This window comes from Lissotriton helveticus, chromosome 4_1, assembly GCF_964261635.1.
Source record: "Lissotriton helveticus chromosome 4_1, aLisHel1.1, whole genome shotgun sequence".
In the NCBI taxonomy this organism is placed as follows: domain Eukaryota; kingdom Metazoa; phylum Chordata; class Amphibia; order Caudata; family Salamandridae; genus Lissotriton; species Lissotriton helveticus.
The window spans coordinates 214,911,004-214,930,692 of record NC_136063.1 but is presented as its reverse complement, the minus strand read 5'-3'; the positions used below and the strand labels follow the sequence as shown (position 1 = coordinate 214,930,692).

Sequence of the window (19,689 nt, the reverse complement as noted above, 5' to 3'; positions counted from 1 at the left end):
CTCCAACCAATCCCGGGCAGCGTCGGGGGTGTCGAAAAACCACACTTTTTTGTCTGCTACCACTCGCAATCGGGCTGGAAATTGCATCGAGTACTGTAATTCCTTTTCCCGCAATGTTTTTTTTACCTCCAAAAACGTCTTCCTCCTCCTAGCGACCTCCGCCGTGTAGTCCGGGAAGAATGCTATTTTTGAGTTTTGGACCTGAATGGCCGGTGCCACTCTTGCGGCCTGAAGGATGGCGTCGCGGTCTCTAAAATTGAATAGCCTTGCCAATATCGGCCGAGGTGGCCCTCCAGTCTTAGGCTTCGCCCCCCGGCACCCTGTGGGCCCGTTCCACTGAGAAGAAATGTGAGAGCCCCTTAGGTTGGAGCCTGGTTTTAATCAGTTCCTCCACATAGAGGTCCATTGCCCCCGTGTCCTCCGATTCCGGTACCCCCAAAATTCGGACATTGTTGCGCCGGGAGCGCCCTTCCTGGTCATCCAACTTGTCACGAAGCAGTTTGTTGTCCGTCTGCAGACGCTCCATTGCCGTCTGCAGTTCGGACACATCCTCGACTAAGGATTTGGTAACAACTTCCACCTGTTTGACCCTTTCGGATATTTTGTGGAGGTCCGCCCGGATCAGGGTGACCTCGGTAGCCGTAGCCCCCACTGTCGCTTGTACCTGCGCCAGAGCCGCCAAGACGTCTTCGATAGTGGCCTTCTTGGCCCCCTCCGTCTCCGTCATTTTCCCGGCCGTCTTGCGTTGTTCCTGGGGTGGAGAGTGCCTGTCGTAGGCGAATTTGTCCAGCTTGGCCTGGGTGGCGTTTTGTCGGGGGCCTCTATGTGACATTCTGTGGAGCGTGCCCTGGGCCGGGCCGCCCGATTACGCCTCGAATGGTATGGCCTGTCTTGAGGAAATGCGGCAATTCCGTTCGTGTCCGTGATTGCCGGCCCCGTCTACCGCCGCCAACCCGGGTAATGCAGGGCGCTACGTCCACAACAGCAATTGGCGCAATTTCTCTCCTCACCTTTGATCAAGGCCCGTTGTTCACAGCTCCCGCGGCCAGCGGGGCTCAGTGGATCCAGGCAGGTTCTGGTGTGTGATCCCGAGTGCCTCTTACATGAGGCGTACCCTCTGGCGTGGGTATCGCTGATGGACTCAGTGCCCTGGATAGAGTCTTAGTAGGAAGGGAGGGGGGGGGGAGAATGTTCGTCCCTCGCCATTCGCGGCCGCCGTTGGTCGTCCGCCGTCAGGGGTGCGATATTTGATGCGGCGGAGCCTCTTGTAACCACCCGGGACCCCGGCCCGACCACCGCCAAGCTGGGGCCGCTGCCGCAGGGCCGTAACGCACGTCTGATGCTGAAAGATGGCGGCACTGTTTTATCTGGCCCGTGACGTAGGTGGAGGCCCCGGGCCCGCTACTACGGCCCCCTCGGTCGGTGCCGGGGGACGCGGGGCTCTGCCCGTATCACTGGTCTCCCGGGGAGAAGGCCGCGTATGCCTCGGCAACTCTCTCGATGATCCGGCACTTCCGGCCAGGCGCGGCCAGTGAGAGTCGATTTCCGGTCGGACTCCAAGGCTACCACAGCTCCGCTGCTTCCCGGCTGTTGTCAGGCCCCACCTCTCCTCAGGCTTTGTTCGTTCTCCGCGTCTACAGCCTCGCCGTTTCCGATTCAAAATTGCAGCGCTGAATGCCGCAGGGACTCCGGGTCCATTCCACCCCTTCTGACACTATCAATTGCAGGATTAATGATCGGGATGAGTGCGGGAAGCCACCACCGCTCGGGAGCCTCTCTAGGCTGCGGCCGCCATCGTCGATCGCTAGCCACGCCCCCCAAACTTTCCCTTTTACTACATAAAAGGCTCCCCTAATGTAGGCCCAATGTAGCCCTGTAGGCAGTGTGCAGTGTGCAGTGCATTTAAAAGCCAGGACATGTCCTGATGTGTTTTACATGTCCTGGTGGTGAAATACTGCTAAATTAATTTTTCACTACAACAAGGCCTATCTCTCCCATAGGTCAGCACTGGAGCAGCCTTGTAACATCTTAAACATGTATCTGCCAATTAGGAGCTGATGCAAAATTGGAGTTTGGTGTCTCTGGACTCACAATGAAAAAATGCACCTTTTAGTAAAACTGGTTTTCAAATTGCAGTTCTGAAAATGACACTTTAAGAAAGTTATAATAACCTATACTGATAATGTTATGCACAATCGCATTGTTAAAGGGTTATGTTGATGTCAGAAGGAAAGGAAACCATGAACACTTGTGTTTATATTTACAATAAATCTTTTATCTCATACAAAGAATATATAGAATATATAGATATACACAAAAGAGAAAATGACAGTAATGCTTTGTGTCCCCAGTGTAAATGGAACCATACAACAAAAAGTGGTCAATTTGTGACACATAAAACTTGGTTTCCACAATTTCTAAAGGCGACCAACCAAAACTTTACAATAATTACAGCTCCTATACATAATAGTCAGAGCTGTAATGTAAATACAAACACAAGTGTTCATGGTTTCCTTTCCTTCTGACATCAAAGTAACCCTTTAATATTATGATTGTGCATAACAATATCAGTATAGGTTATTATAACTTCCACGGGAACCGTTGTTTCTCTTATGATAAATCCCCCTGGTTCCTAGTGAGTAGGGTGTCCCTTGTTTTTGTTCTCGACTTCTAGAAAATTTGCATCTTCTTACTTTAACCATTCTGTGCCTCTGTCTGCCTGTACAATACACGTCTGGGTTAGGATGACAGTTGGGCTGTTTTTGCATTCACTCTAGACAGTTACACAAAGGGAACTGAGGTGTGCCCTGCATATCCTGATGGCCCATCACCAGACTGATGGGTTTCCGTAAAGTGGTGGGAGGAGTTGACACTGACAGCTGAAAAAGACTCTGCCTGTCCTCACACAAAGAAGTCTCCACCCCCTGTAGTGTGTCTGGAACCGGGGCAGGGAAAGGTACAGTCTTGTGCACCACAAACACTGTTCTTTGAAGTTTGCCTACTTCAAAGGCTAACATGGGTATAAGTACTGTATAAGTACAAAGAATATATAGACCTGTGACCCCATATACTCAGAACACTTCTGGGTTGAGAACATTCTGCCAGGAAGAAGTGCAGAAAAGGTGTCAGGAGGGACTGCCTCTTTTCTGTGTTGCACTCCTGCTTTCCTGCTTCTGTCCTAGTAGTGAAAGGACTGGACTGTACTTTCTACATCCAGCTTCCAAGGTACTCCAATTCCTTGAGTTGAGCTTGCCTCCTGTTAAGAAGTCTCAGGGCCATCAAAGACTTCACCTGCTTTTGCTATCAGCACTTGGGCTATTTTGCTGACGTTCCTGTCTTGTCAAGTGGTGCCAAGTCCAGTTGCTGGGCCCTTGGAGTCAAGTGGTTTTAGCTGCAACCCAAGAAAAGCAACCCTGATGCCAAAATCAATTATGCTGCCTGCCCCGGAGCCCAATCCACAGCCAGGCAAAGACACACAGTAATGGCAGAGCACAAAAACTCAGCCACTTCTTAAAGAGTGGCTTCTGAAAACACAAAGCAAAATCCACCTACATAAAAAGATGTGTTATTACATTGTGAGTTCAGGCATATTAAACTTCACCTTTCCATCTTAAGCTTTTAGGAATATTGGCTTGAAAACATATTACCCAGCCTTCCCATTCTGTCCTATGGGCAAGATGGCCTTTCAACAGTAAAAAACGAAATGGAGATTATTTCACTGTCAGGACATGACACACACCTTAGTACGTCCTACCTTTCACATGCATTGCACCTTGTCCAGGGGGTACCCTAGACCTACCATAGGGTGTCTGATGTTCATAGAAATGGAAGGGTAATGTCTGGCAAGAGAATGCACTTGATAGAACAACATGGCAGTTTAACAAACTGCGCGCAGGCCCTGCAATGGCAGACCTGAGTTCCCTTTTTTAAGGCACTTGTGTGGGTGGCACAAATAGTGCTGCAGGCCCACTAGTAGCATTTGCATTACCAGCCCTGGCACACATAATGCACTTTAATAGGGACGTTATTATTAAGGCAAACATACCAATCATAGACAACCAATTACCATTACTTTATAAAGGGATTACTTACACCTTGACACTGTTTAACAGTGGCAAAGTGTCTGAAGCATCTAAGTTGGCAACACCATGTCAGAAAAAAGGTAAAGGGGCAAAGCAAAATGTTTAGAGAATTAGGTCAAAAAGGGCCAAGTCCTACATTCACCTTACGAGTTAGTAGAAGATAAACTAAGAAAATCACTTATTTTTCAAATAATTAAATAGTGAACTTTTAACATATTCCTTCCAATTTAAACTGATGCACCGTGGTATTCTAATTGAAATGAATAAGTGGTCTCAACATAAAAAAACTGAAAAGAGTATGATCATGTCAGCCCATCCTTTCTTCATAATTACAAAGTGCAAATCATTTAGAACTTTTTAACCCAGAATGACTCGAAGCAAATATAACCATACATCTATATAACACACTACCACTTGTGGAATTTATTCGCAGTGTGGTAGTTTAAAAAAATATCTTCTACATGAAAGAGGAGGTGTGCTAACTTAGTATGAGTGTAAGCTTAGCCAATAAAGCACCTGATCGAGTTTCCTTTTAATAATTGAATGATTTATTAATTTGATTGATTGATTTGAATTTGCCAAGTGCACTGCTGGCAAAACTGGGTTGTCCACACACTGGTATCAAGCATGATTTGCTCAAATTGATATTTAAGTTCCTAGAATATTTGTATGAGTGTAGCCACTGAAATACTTGCATGAATTGCTCATGTCATAACATGTGGATCTATGTGAGGAGTAAAGAAACCCATGATCAAGAAATCTATCTCACCAACCCTGTTACTGAGAAACCATTACACATTAATGCATATGTAACCATTGATCCATTCAAGGTGAGCTACCCTGGCTTGAAATTTGTTTTTACAAACACTCCACATACTTGTGTAGGTCACTTGTGATCCATCACTCAAATTTGTGCATCCTAGAATTTTTTCCAAAACTATTCTTTTCTTTGCTATTGTCACCAGCACAGTGTGTTCGTGGCTTACTTATGTATAAACTCACCTTCAAAATACTTTGGTCCTCGATATTCTGGTAGTATGTTCTTCTGGAATTGGTATTAAGATGGAATACCCACTTTCACATAATGACAGAAAATATACTAGACCTGTCACAAAGCTTTTTCTATGAGTAGTGTCTAACTGTTGGGCTGGAAAAGTGTAAGTCAAGCCTAAGCATACAGTAAGACACACCTATTCATAGAGCATTCTTTGTGATTCAGGCCTGGATATTCAAGTGTACCTCATACCTAAGCCAACAGTATGACACTACTACTCCTAGACAATGCATAGTGAATCATACCCACTGTTTGTACAGTAATTGCAGTCATTCAACTATATTAGTTCAATTAATTTAATAAAGATCAATAATTGAGAATGATGGTTAACTTAAACACAGCAATCATTTTGTCTAAGCAATTGCTCACACACTTCAATCTTACCCTTAGCGTGTGGTGTTCCTGAGTTAGATACACTGTGACTTCGGGATGCAGGGTTACAGATTCCAGGAACTGTGTCCATAGTGTAAATAACTGGGAGCAAAGCCATGTCACATCTTTGCTTATTTGATCAGTGATCTTCTCTGGGTTGTCCTTCATCTAAAGAAAACAAGAGTTGGTTTTATTCTTAGTCCACAAAAAGAGGGACCAATTCTCATTAATTCACTATAAATGGGACATTATTAGGAGTGATATGTAACACAAAGAAAAGATTTAATAAATTGAGCAAATGATTTCACTGCAGGTTCTTGTCTGTCCTCCCTAAATGTGAAATGTATCATGAACAGCATGCATATGTGCAATATGTGATGTGCACACTTGCATCCACATTTCAGTCTTCTACGCGCCTAATCATTAGTTTGTGCACATGCCTCCATTATGTTAAATGCAAGTGTGCATATTATATTATTCATCAGTCGATGCACATTTTAGGAAGGTGTCCCTGACTGAGTATATTAGGCTAGCTACTCAGACTTGTAATATGTGCATCATTCTAATGCCTCAAAAGAGCTTTAAAATGTAATTCTCAAATTAGTGGTACTTCCTACTTACCAAGATGCATCATAATAGTACCCAATCAAACCACATGCACAAATGCCCTTGCTGGCATTGATCCCTGCCCCCCGAACCTTGCCCCTCACCCTACTGCTGCTTGACGCAGAGCATGTCCTCCCACTTGCCTGTGCTGTAATCTGCCAGGCTACTATCAACACTCTGTTCACTCCACCATTTGATGTACTACATCACTCTTCCACTATTGTATAGTAATCTTCTGCTATTGAATCGTAGCTAAGTTTATGCTTGTTGGACTTGCTGTAGGGCTATTCCTAAAAATGTTGCCTGTTTTCTGCTGAATTCTGTTTTGTTTGCCTTAGTACTCTGTGCTTTCTCCCTAAAACATGTTAGATTGGCTTAGATCCAGTTGGCATATTTAATTTATCTGTAACCCCAGTACAGTGGCACTACCTTCACACAGGGCCAGTAAATTAAATGCTACTAGTGGGCCTGCAGGAGTAATAGTGCCACCCACTTAAGTAGTACTTTAAACATGTCTCAGACCTGCTGCTATTGCAGCCTATGTGTGTACAGTTTTAAACTGCCTTTTCGGCCTGGCAAAATAAACCTTTTGGCAGGCTCAAACCTTCCTTTTTAATATATATAGGTCACCACCAAGGTGGGCCCCAGACAGCCCCAGTGTGCTGTCTATCTAAAACGTTGGACATGTACTTTTACATTTTGTAGATGTAGCTTGGTTGCAGTGGCAAAATGAGCACATTGGCTATGTCGCACTTGGAATGCCAACCCAAGCAATTGCCGGTGGTTAGACTTACTGCAAGCATTCCTCCCATCACATTTTGTGGGTTTGCGCTAGTTTCTATCATGAGGTGAATTGGATGGGTGCCATTCACATAAGAAACCTATACTAGATACGCACCAACACACTGTTGGACTATTGCGCAAAGGTCTGTGCTTGGAAGATCAATTTTCTCCATTGCTGAGGGAGAGAGTAGCAGCACAATATTTTAGCAGCTATGGCTTGCTATTGTCCAAGGGCAATGCAGCGCAGCAACTTTGGTGTTGGGTTATATAGTAGTAAATGTGCCCCAGAGTGTGCAACATTTGTTCCTTGATTATAACCTAGATTCAGATGGAAACTGAATTTTCCATCTAAATCAGGATTGTTCCTACCTTGTCTTCAGGACCTTATCCTTTTCAATTATTGCCTGGCATAGACTCATTTCCGACATAAAGAGGCTCACCTAAGAGTTTGTTAAAATGTACATCCAAATGCTTTTCAAAAGTCTGGATCAATACACAATAACTATTATGTGGCATTACTTGTTGTGAGAAAGTCACCCTTTTAGCCCTGTTCACCCCCAGTTTTTGACTGATACTAGTGGTAACTGACTGACTGCACCCTGCTAAACAGGCCCAGAGAAAGGGCTCTGATGAAAAGATGTAAGGTATAATTAAATTTGGCAATGCCAGACCATGTAAGTCCCTAGTATATAAGAGGGCAAGGGGATGCAAACTATCTAAAGTCTCTTGTATATAACAGGGCAAGGGACTTTACAGGCCCAGTAGATTTCCTGCACTGTAGGGTGCACTATTGTGTTGCCTGCTGTCACTTTTAAAGGCAGCCTTGCTTTGTCTTTAAAAAGTAAATTACATGCAAATTCAACTTTTGTGCCACAGGCATTTCCAAAGTGGTAATCTACCTTATTCTTACAAAGACGTCAACCCTATGGTCTCCCTTTGGTGCCCGACGGGTGGGGTGTAATTTAACTACTGCCAATTTTCTTTTTCACTGTTCAAAGGCTATCTGTCCCAAAGGACATAATTAGAGTTTATTTATAACATATTATAAATATAACTTCTCATTGGGACAAGATAGAAAGATGGAGTTTAGTATGCCCAAACTCAGAATATAAAAATGCATCTTTTAGTAAAGATGATTTTAATATTGTGTGTTTGAAAATACTACTTTTAGAAAGTCGGTATTTTCTTGCTTAGCCATCCTGTGTGCCTTTGCTGGTTTGTGAATTGAGTGTCTGGCTTCTGAATGACAGGGGCTTGGGATGTGCATTCTCTCAGACGGCCACATTGGGGAGGTTGATGTGTGTCCTGCCTTTCCTGGATGAGTCAGGGCTGGGCTGAATAGACCTGGGCTGCATTTAATGCAGGGGTAGGAGTTTTATTTCACACCTGAATGGGCCTGGTCTGCCTGGGACAATGCTGTCTCCACCTCCTGCCAGTCAGCTGCACCAAATAGGACAGAACAGGTATTGGCTGGACAAAGAGCTTTGCTGACACTAAAGAACAAAGGAATTTGTGCTATGAAAAGTAGGGCCCAGACCTCTGAAATTGAGATTACTGCTGAACTAGGGAACCTGCCAGGAAGAAGAACCAGGAAATCTGGAGGAGGAGTACTGCCCTGTGCTGTGTGATGTTGGGGTTGGCCTACAGTGGTTGCTTCTGTCTTGAGATGGGAAAGAACTGGACTGTGCTTTCAACATCCTGCTGTTACGAGTTTTCTCCGAAGGCTTGAAGTAGAGCTTGCCTCCTGTTGGAAGCCTCAGGGATAGAAAAAACTTCAAAGATCACTTCTGGGAATCAAGAGGAACCTTTGCCAAGGAGAAGAGCTGGAGAAATTGAGGAGGAGTACTGCCCCTTTGTTGTCTGGGGTTGGCCTGCAGTGGCTGTTTCTGCCACTGAAAGGGCAAGGATGTTGCTTTGTGCTGTGTCCCATGCTTGAGGAAGATCTCTGAGGGCTTGAAAGCTTGCCTCCTGTTTAGAAGTCTCAGGAACACAAAAGTCTTCCTGCAACTCTGCTGGTGCTGCTGGACATCTGTGAGTCCTACCCATGCCTGAGGTGCCTCGTGCAATCAAAAGGCCTCAGAAGTGGGTTTTGCAGCTGCTCTCTGCAAGAAGCTGCACAAAGCATTGCAAACCGTGCACAGCCTCTCGGAACTTAAGCCCTGCGGCGCGAAGCCTCACTGCGAAGTCCCCCAGCACTGATGCCGGTTGATGCGAAGCCTCGCAAAGCGATGTCTCACCTCCGGTGCGCAACACATCGCACTTGGTCGCCAAGTCTACAAGAACACAGGGACCGCAGTAAGAATCCGTCACATCACCTCCCCACACAGTAAGAAACTGACGCATCACCTCCCCATCAGTAAGAAACCGCCGCATCACCTCCCCTGTGTGAAAGTGAGGAACTGACGCTTCACCTTCCCAGGGAGTAAGAAAACCATGCATCACCTTCCCTGTGGTTGTTTTTGTTTGTGACTGTGACCCATCCAAGCTACTTTGTGTTGAAATTGCTGCATCCATAGTTTGCTTTGGACAGAACTGTTTTTGCCTTCTAATTATTACATTTTGATTACTGTATTGAGGATGTTTATGGATTTGGTCTTGTTTGGTTTAGATAAAGATTATTTATTTTTCTAAACTGGTGTTGTGTCTATTTGTAGTGTTTGCACTGTATTACTGTATGTGTACACAAAGGCTTTACACACTGCCTCTGAGATAAGTAAGTCTGCTCATGCCAATCTACCACAGGGGTGAGCAGGTTTTTTTTTAGAAGTGTATCCTTCTTACTCTGACTATGAGAAGGGTCCCTACTTGAACAAAGGTGCAAGCCCTTGCCAACTAGAGACCCCCATTTCTAACACTCGCTTTCTCATTTCAGCTGTCTATGCTCTTATTGAACTAGACTTTCTACAGGAAAGTAATGCATCTATTATCACACATAAGGACGGTAATAATAGACAGCAAGAAAACTTCTTTGGTAACAAATTAAAATGGCATCTTAATCTGAGATCCAACACCTCTGTGCGAACTTGCAAATTTGTAGTATCAAAAACCAGAACTCTGATTTTTGTTCATATGTTGATCTTTTATATAAATATTTCTTTTTAGCTAAGGTGTTATATTTTAGATTAACACCAAGATGCTATGTGGATGTGTGCTCAATAAGTACCACAAACTTAACATGACAGCTACAGAGGTTTTAGCTAGTTGCTGATTTCACAATTAATGCATGATTCGCTATGGATAAGGTGCCAATTCTGTTGAATGTAAGATGTAGTCATTGTCATTCATATGAAGAAACCAAGAGCAAAACCTCAAATCCTATCTAATTACCAAATGATTTTAATCAGTCGACCAAACAGTGGATTTATACAGCATGACTAATCACCTGTGAGGGTATCCAGGAGTTTGAGGGTCATGTTGGTACAGGTGACTCAAATGAACAGCCACGTCTTAAGTGCTCACCGGAGTTTCAGTAGAGAGGTAGAGGTCTGTAGCTGCAGAGGGAGGTCATTCCAGGTTTTCACTGCCAGGTACTAAAAGAAGCTTCCTACACTGTTGATTCGGTGGATGTGAGGGGTGTGGGTGAGGGAGAGGAAGGTGGAGTGTAGTTGTTTGGTAGGATGGTGGAAGTTCAGGCAGTGGTTGATGTAGGCTGGTCCTTGGTGTGCAGTGCTTTGTAGGCGTGCATCATCAGCTTGAATTGGCATCTCTTCTGTATAGGGAACCAGTGGAGTTTCTGAGGTGGGCGTGATGTGGGTCCATCAGGAGAGGTAGAGGATGAATCTTGTAGTGGAGTTCCGTATGGCCTGGAGTCTCTGCAAAAGGTGTGTGGCGATCCCAGTGTAGAGTTTGTTGCCATAGTCTAATAGGCTGTTGATCTGGGCCTGAGTGATGGTACATTGGTGCTCATGTATTGCCATTTGAAGACTTTTCGTAACATGCGAAGCGTGAGACTGCGTTGATCTGGAACTTCATGGTCAGTTTGCTGTCCAGGGTTATGCTAAGGTTTCTGGAGTGGTCAGTCGGTTTGGGGGATGCTCCTAGTTCTGAGGGCCACCTAGTGTCTGTCCATATGGTGGTGTTTTTTTTGAAGATCACCACTTATGTTTTGTCCGTCTTGAGCTTTAGGTAGTTTTCCTTTATCCAGCTGGCGACGCTCTTCATGCACCTGTGGAAGTTGGTTCTTGTCTTGGCGTGATTTGCTGTGAGTCAGAGGACCAACTGAGTGTCATCTGCATAGTATATTATGTTTAGTCCATGGGATCTGATGATGTTGGCCAAAGGGGACATGTAGGTATTAAAGGCGGTGGGGCTGAGGGAGGATCTATGAGGGACACTGCAGATTATGTCCTTGGGTCCGGAGGTGAATGGAGGTAGGTGGACCTTCTGCATTCTTCCATTGAGGAAGGAGCCGATCTATTTGAGGGCATTACCTTAGATACCGATGTGATGCAGTCTTCTGATCAAGTTGTGGTGAGATACGGTGTTGAATGCTACTGAGAGGTTGAGGAAGATCAAAACCACTGTTTCTCCCCGGTCAAGCAGAACTCTGATGACATCGTTGGCCATAAATCTATGTTTATCGAGAAAATTTTACTTTCAAATGTATTTTTTTTTTATTTTTAAGAGCAAAAAGGACAGGCAATGCAATGCAGTATATATGCAGTAGGCAGATATGGCGAGCGAGACAGACAGACATGTCTTCTCTATGAATCAACAAAGAAGCAAATAAACCATGCCCATGTAGAGGTGCGTTGCCCACATTTCGGGAAAGGAGCCACACAAGAGCAGTAATCGAACACAACAGGAAGAAAAACCCACCCCCCCCCAAAACCCAACTCCATCCCCCTCCCTCCTCCCCGACCAGTATGCCTGTTGTCCAAAGCTTCAATCATAGCACCTCCAGGTGTGTGTGCATCAAGATGTACCAGTTCGTATTGGGTCTCGTGGGCGATCCGTGAGCCGCATGATGCGGAGATATTTCGGGCATGTGATTTCATGAAATTCTCTGGACAGGAGTGACAGGAGCTGTTGCCAGGTTTTCTGGAATGAGTCAGCAGTGTGTGTAAGTGTGGCCTGGATACACTCCATGCCTAACGTGAACCACAGTTTGTGTAGCCAGCCAGTGTGGGTGGGTAATGTGGTAGAGCCCCATAGTGACAGGACGTGTTGCGACGCCGCTTGCATGGCAATGCCCATCTGCTTACCATGAGGTGATCGCAAGGGAAATGTGAGCGCGTTGGGTAGTCCTAGGATTGTGTATGCTGGAAAGTGTGGGATTTCGGTTGCAAATGTGGAGTCTATGTCATCTAAAACTGCTTTCCAGTACCCCTGCAGTTCATGGCAGTCCCACAGGAGGTGGGTTAGAGTGCCCCTTTCGCCACAGTCCCTCCAACACAGGGCGCTTCGGAGAGGGTTGCCCTGATTGAGTCGTGCTGGAGTAAGATGCCAGTAGATGGCCAATTTCACCGCAGATTCCCTGGCATTAGTATTGCGAGTGGTGTGTGCTGCTCTTTAGTATATAAATCCCTATTCTTAGGGCGAGAGTGTCCTACTGAGTTCCGACTCCCAGCATCTCTGCCCCGCCGTCTTAACTGGGTCGGCCTCGGGGGATAACATCTTGTAGAGCTCTGAGATAAGGTGTTTATCCGAGTCTTTCGACACCAGCCAGAGTTCGAATGAAGTCATCCGCCGACCGACCAGGGGGGCACGCTCCGGATCCAGGAGCCAATGGCGGAGTTGGAAGTATTGGTACAAGTGGGGTTTGGTTATTCCGTATCCCTGCGTGATATCGGCGAGAGGGAGAAACCCCTCCATGTCAAAGAGATGGCCGGCCGAGCGGCAGTCCGTAACGCGCCATTGTGGAAAGGCGCGAGGGTCGGTGCCCGGCGGGAAGTCAGGGTTATCAAAGAGTGGAGTGAGTGGGGAAGGGAAAGTCGTCAGGCCTTTCCTGACCGCCACCGAGTCCCAAGTCTTCATGATGGTACGTGTGATAGGGGAGCGGAGGAGGTATCGTGGTCTATGCTGGCGGGCAAGAAACGGGATCTTCCACAGCGATGTCTGAGCCATCGCCCTGTCTTGAAATAGCCATCTCTTCTCGGACTCGGGTCTGTACCACTCCACTAAGTAGCGGAGCTGTGAGGCCCAGAAATATTGTAGAAGGTTAGGGATTCCGAGGCCTCCCTCATCGACACTCCTATGTGCCACCTGTTTATGCAGCCGCGCGCGCTTCTTTTCCCAGATGAACTGATGGATAGCATGTTGTAGGTCGGCGAGCGCACCTGGCGGTGGCAGTACCGGGAGGGTCTGGAAAACATACAGGATTTTAGGTAAAGCGGACATTTTTACCGCTGCTACGCGGCCTAGTAAAGAGAGGGGTTGTTTCGACCATCGCGCGAGGTTGGCTCGGATTTGGGAGGACAATGTTTTATAATTAAGGGCCACCGTCGAGTCCGTGGAGGAGGTAAGGGAAATCCCCAAGTATGGGAGTTGCGCGGATGTCTGGAGATCGCAGCCAAAGTCAGGCGTCGGAGCATTAGGATGGGCATATCTACCCGGGGGCAATATCAGGGATTTCCCCCGGTTGATTTTAAAGCCAGACACCGCCCCAAATTCCTCTAGCTCCTCCAGGAAAGCTGGTACAGAGCCGGACGGTCGGTCTAAAGCAGCTATAATATCATCGGCATAAAGTCCCACCACGTGGGGTTCGCGGCCGAAGGAGACGCCGCAGATGCGGGGATTGTCTCGAATTTTCTGCGCCAGGGGTTCCACATAGAGGGCGAATAAAAGAGGCGAGAGAGGGCACCCCTGGCGAGTGCCCCGTTGTATCTCGAAGGGGTCTGATTTAAGGCCACCTATACTAACCCGGGCCACGGGGCGGTGGTAACAACTTGCGATCCAAGCCTGAAAGCGGTTGCCCAGACGGTATCGCTGCAGGACTGCTTGCAGGTAGGTCCAGTCGACGCAGTCAAATGCTTTCTCCGCGTCGATGGCCAGCAGAACCGATTCCGAGTCCTGGAAATGAGTTTTGTCCACGAGGTGCAGTAATCGCTTAGTATTGTCGCTGTATTGGCGGTTTGGGACAAAGCCCGATTGGTCTGGCTCAAGAATTCCCGGGAGGCAAGGGCCCAGACGGGCCGCCAACACCCCAGTGAACAGTTTCAAGTCCAAATTAAGTAAGGAGATGGGGCGGAACGCGGAGCAGTGCGTCGGGGGTTTACCCGGCTTGGGTAATACCACTATGTCAGCCACCAGCATGTCCGGCGGGATGGAGATTGGACCCTCAAAGGAGTTAAACAACCTCGCTAGTATTGGAGCTAAAGTGCGGCCAAAGGTTTTATAGAAGCCCGATGAGAAACCATCGGGCCTGGTGATTTGAGCGGGCGGAGGCGTGCGATGGCGGTAAGAACTTCGTCCGGATGAATGGGAGTATCTAGGGCCTCCGATTTCGTTGGGCAAAGTGGTGTGATGTTGGCTGATAGCAAGTACTCATCGACAGCGGTAGGCGACACCCTATCCGCGCCGTACAGGGAGGCATAAAAGGAGCGAAAGGCAGAGGCTACCTGTGCCTCATCTGCAAGAGTGTTACCGGAGTCGTCCAGGAGCTCGGTTATTTTTGAGCGTTGAGTCTTGGCTTTTAAGGCGCTTGCCAGGAGGCGTCCGGCACGATTGCCTCCCACGTAATAAGTATGGCGGAGACGAAGAGCGGAAAACTCCACTCTGTCAGTGTCGAGACTAGCCAGTTGAGCCCTAGCAGCCTTCAGCTGGCGCCAGATTCTCGGGGCGCATGTACAACTATGAGCCCTTTCCAGGTCAGCCACTCGTGCCGTGAGGTCAGTCCTTTTCTCTTTGCGAGCCTTGGCGTCAGCGGTATTGAGAAAATTTTGAAGCAAAGTGGTAAAGACAGCTAAAATATTACCTTGAGCGAAGAGCTATCCTTACGGTCAACAACTTGGATTTACACAATAGAGTGGTGACAAAACTATACTCGTTGATATACATGAAGAACTACTTCTGGGTGAGGACAAACAGGAAACCCTCATCTATCTAGATCAGGGTTCTCCAAACCGGTCCAGGAGGGCCGGATCCATGCCAGATTTTTTACATATCCCCATTTAGATAAATGCAGTTATTTAAAAAATCTGGCATGGATCCGGCCCTCCAGGACCGGTTTGGAGAACCCTGATCTAGATCATTCAGTGGGTTATTACATGGTGGATCTTGGACCTGGGCCTCTCTGCAGGGTCACATCCGCACTTTTTTCTGAACCTATTTTTTTGGTCTTTAGGACTCTACACACCTTACCACTGCTAACCAGTGCTACACGGCCTGTGCTCTCTCTTCTAAACATGGTAAAATTGGTATCTGCCCAACTGGCACATTTAATTTACTTGTTAGTCCCTATAAAAGCAGTACTACAGGTACCCAGGAACTGTAAATTAAATGGAATTGGACATTTACATGATTGTTATTGTCGTTATCATGTATATGATGCTAGCTTTAAATGTGTTTTGTATTTGAATAATGTACATATTAATTTCATGAATTCGCTGTTTTTGTAATTTGTTGTAAATAACCTTCCATTGTGTGTATGTCCAATTGTGTTCATGATTGTAGGCCATTGTGAACTAATATATATATGTGTTGTGTTTTATGTGTTAATTTGAGCAATATGTGTTTCTTTTTCAGTCATTTGAAAAACTTTTTCAGATCCACTTAAGGACTATTTAACAAAAATAAATCGTTTAATAAAAATTCCATTTGAACAGATAAGAGAGTAGTCTGTTTTTCACTCAATTAGAAATAGGAGTTTAAGATAGTACAGAGCCAGGTTGCTGTTTTGTGTTTTGAATTTTGAATAGCCCTACCTGGTCCCGGTCCTTTGGGCTTAACCCCCACAGTTGTTTGCACTTTTAAAAAGTTGGCATGTTCTTCTCCTAATCATTTGGTACCTGCAGCCTGTATCCTGAGTCACATGACTATATGTAGCTGGCAGTTGGTTGTGGTGTATTCCACTCAGACAGTGATACAAAGGGTATTACATGTTGACAGGAAGGGCCATCTCTGTCAGGATCAGGGGGAGGAGCTGTCACCTGCCACATTGTCCATCACAAAGACTCTGCCTCAGCACACTCACAGAGGGTTTCACACCAGACTATTGTGCCCCCAAACAGGCTGGGGCCAGGGCAGGGAGGAAAGGAATCCCAGACACCACCTTAGGGAAAGGATTCTAGAAGCAGTAGCAGTTCAAGAAACACCATCATATCACTGGATCAAACCAATTGAAAGTACAGCCCCTTTTGACCCACCTAATTTAGAGTACCTCTAGAACTATCAGGGTTATCAGAAATCTAAGAATCATCTTTGAAGCAGACCTCTTGTTCACATTCCAGAACAATACAGTGGTCAAATGCCTCAATTTTCAGCTATCCACACTGCAGACAATTCTCCCTCTTAATCAAACTCAACATATGGTTCAGTTAACACAGATCTGAGTAATGGTGCCACATCCTTATTGCGTCTCCATGAATCCCTAAGAAACGTACAGACACTCTGCAGAGAGTTGAAAAAGCAGGCCCCGATGCTTTCCCTTAATTACGTGAAATAACCCTATATCACTCAACTGGGTACCAGGGTTGCATTTGAATCAAGACTTACGTTTAAAGCCTACTGGGGAACCGGCCTGTGAGGTATCTTTAACATTGGCTTTCATGTAAGCACACTTACATAGATAAAAGCAAAAAAAGGCAGGCATCTTATTACAGTCTGGATATTCGCATATTAGAACTGCTTTACTGTATTGTGAAAACATTTTGTTCATATTGTGCAGTGCTCCGAAGTGACTGTAAGGTGACAGTAAAGTGCTTAAAAACTCTGCATAGGGACATGGCACTCACTTGTACTCGTATAAATCCTAAATGGGTCCTGCAAATGTCTTGAATTTCTTGTTTTTAACATTTGACTATTGGTATTTAAATAAAGACAAACAAATGTAAGGGGAATTATCTCGGGAGAAAAAGGAAAAGAAAAACAAACACTTATTGTCGTTTTCACTGTCCTAAATCCCACCTGTTTCTTCTCTACCATTTCTTTTTTTAATATAATTCAATTACTCGCAGAGTCTCAAATCATACTATACTCGCAGTGCCACTGTATTTCGGTCTAAAATGATAAGCAAGAACTGGAAATTCTCTCAAAGGCCTTGGGCATGGCTCTTCTGTTTCAATTTGTTTTCCCTATAATGAGCCAATATTCTGCCCTTCTTAATCTGTTACTGTAGCGTCTGTTTCTCATTCAGATCATTATTATTATCATTATTATTATCATCGTTTTATTCTTTCAGGCTTTAAAGTCTCCAGCATGTCTAAAACCACCAGGGGGCAGTGTTGATCTACTAGAGTCTCGCAGGTTGTATAAATGTCTAAAAACATTTCCTGGAATGCATGAAGTTATTATTATAACACTAAGTTCAAGCCTCGGTTTCATAAATACTTGCTAGAAATGTCAGGCATGGAATAAAAAGGTACAATTGTGCCCGTTGACCGGTGAAACGCCAATTTAAGAAGGGTAAGTTAATTTGCTGCTAGACATGTTGTTACCTACAGTTGAAAGGTGTTCATTCAGGTATACACACAGCTGTGATTGTTTATTTTATTTTTGGCTCTCTCCAAATTTTTTTCTCTGATTTGTTTAATAAACAGATGAACCCCTATCTTTCATGTTGAATTTTATTGTGCATTTTCTAAACAACGCCTGAGATTATGCAAATTTTGCAAACCTGTCCATAAACACAAACACATATGTTGATATATTTTTATTGACAGGATAATTTTAGCATTTGGTTTAGAAGCAGACCATACCTTTAATTCAATGCAGACCTGGGACAATGTTTCTTCCACAGTAACGTTATCTAGAAAACAAATTTGTTTTCCCTATGATGAGCCAATATTCTGCCCTACTTAATCTGTTACTGTAGCCCCCGGTCACAGAGGTGGTTGGGAGCCCTTGTGCTGTTAACAAGAAGCCTTCATCATACCTATCCTTTGAGGTAAGGCCAAAGCAGTCATCTAAAACTACGAAGAACCTTAAGGCTGTGCTTAGTTTGGGGACAAAAATTACTCCTTCCTTACGTTCCTATTTTAAAGCTATACCTCAAGTACTTGAGCTTTCTGAGGATCGCGCTATGTCTGTTCCTATGAGCACTTCCATGGTCCTCACATCTATCCCTGAATCTGCCTCTGCTTCCACTGAAGTTAATGTCCTGCCTCTACTGCCAGAGCCCCCGAGCTCAGATATTGATGCCCTAACTTTAGGAGCTACTTTGGAGCATGTTCAGATATCAGAGGACACCTTACCTACTACCTTAATACTAGCAGTTCCTATTTCGAATGAAGGGCTTAAAAGCGCTTCAGGGGGTCATGAAAGGGTCTGGCAGTGAGTGCGCAGACTGTTCAGGACGTACCTCAACAAGTCAATCCCACGAGTTCCCTCTACACTGTATCAATGTCTCCTGATTCCGGTTTTTCTGCTGTCTCTGCTATCTTTGCTGTCTCTCTACAAGCAATGTTCTCCTCTTTATCACTTGATATAAAGAGGGGTTTTGAAGAGTCTGCGGCCAATCAGTTAGAGATCAGGAATTATTGTGAATCGCTGGACAATAAGATAGATGGCTTAACATCAAGAACAGGGAAACTTGAGGAGACAGTTCAAGTTCAATATTTGTATAGCGCACTACTCACCCAGAGGGTCTCAAGGCGCTTGAGGGAGGGTGGTACTTTACTTTTCGAATATTCATGTTTTTAGTTGTTTTCTGAAGGAGAGGTGGTTCTGTGTAAGGCGGAGGTGGGTGGGGAGAGAATTCCAGGTTTTGGCCGCTAAGTAGGAGAAGGATCTTTCCCCCATGGTGGATCTATGGATGCGCGGAATTGCGGCGAGGGCTTGATTGGACGATCGTAGTTGGCAGGTGGGGGTGTAAAAGGACAGGCGCGTGTTGAGGCATTCGGGTCCTAGTTCATAGAGGGCTTTGTGTGCGTGGGTGAGAAGGCGGAACGTTATTCTCTTGTTGACGGGGAGCCAGTGGAGGTCTTTCAGGTGACCGGAAATGTGAGCTTGGCGGGGGATGTCGATTATGAGTCTGGCTGAGGCGTTTTGCATGCGTTGGAGTTTTTTCTGTAGTTTGGCTGTGGTTCCGGCGTAAAGGGTATTTCCGTAATCCAGTCGGCTTGTGAACAGTGCGTGGGTGACTGTCTTTCTTGTTTCGGGGGGGATCCAACTGAAGATTTTTTTGAGCATGCGTAGGATGTTGAAGCATGATGATGAGACGGTGTTGACTTGTCTGGTCATCGAGAGGGAGGAGTCCAGGATGAAGCCCAGGTTACGTGCGTGGTCCGTAGGTATGGGTGCGGTTCCCAGGGCCGGTGTCCTCCATGAGTCGTCCCAGGCAGAGGGGGATGAACCTAAGATGAGGGCTTCCGTTTTGTCCGAGTTCAGTTTTAGACGGCTGTTCTTCATCCACTCGGCTACTTCTTTCATTCCTTCGCGTAAGTTGGTTTTGGCGGTGTTTGGGTCTTTGGTGAGGGAGAGGATTAGCTGGGTGTCGTCTGCGTAGGAGATGATGTTGAGGTTGTGTTGGCGCGCGATGGATGCGAGGGGGCTCATGTACACTTTGAAGAGGGTGGGACTGAGTGATGATCCTTGTGGTACGCCGCAGATGACTTCGGTGGCCTCTGATCTAAAAGGGGGAGGCGGACTCTCTGGGTTCTTCCGGCGAGGAACGAGATGATCCAGTCCAATGCT

At 45.8% G+C, this 19,689-nt stretch overlaps 1 protein-coding gene across 2 annotated transcripts in view; it reads right to left on the bottom strand.

Moving 5' to 3' along the window:
- FAM135B (family with sequence similarity 135 member B) overlaps positions 1-19,689 on the bottom strand; it is a 1,359,155-nt gene that overhangs the window by 142,107 nt on the left and 1,197,359 nt on the right. For both annotated transcript variants that reach the window (XM_078686705.1, XM_078686706.1), the window contains one exon: positions 5,521-5,676. In XM_078686705.1, coding sequence (XP_078542831.1) covers positions 5,521-5,676 — 156 coding nt within the window. The remainder of the gene's footprint in view (positions 1-5,520; positions 5,677-19,689) is intronic.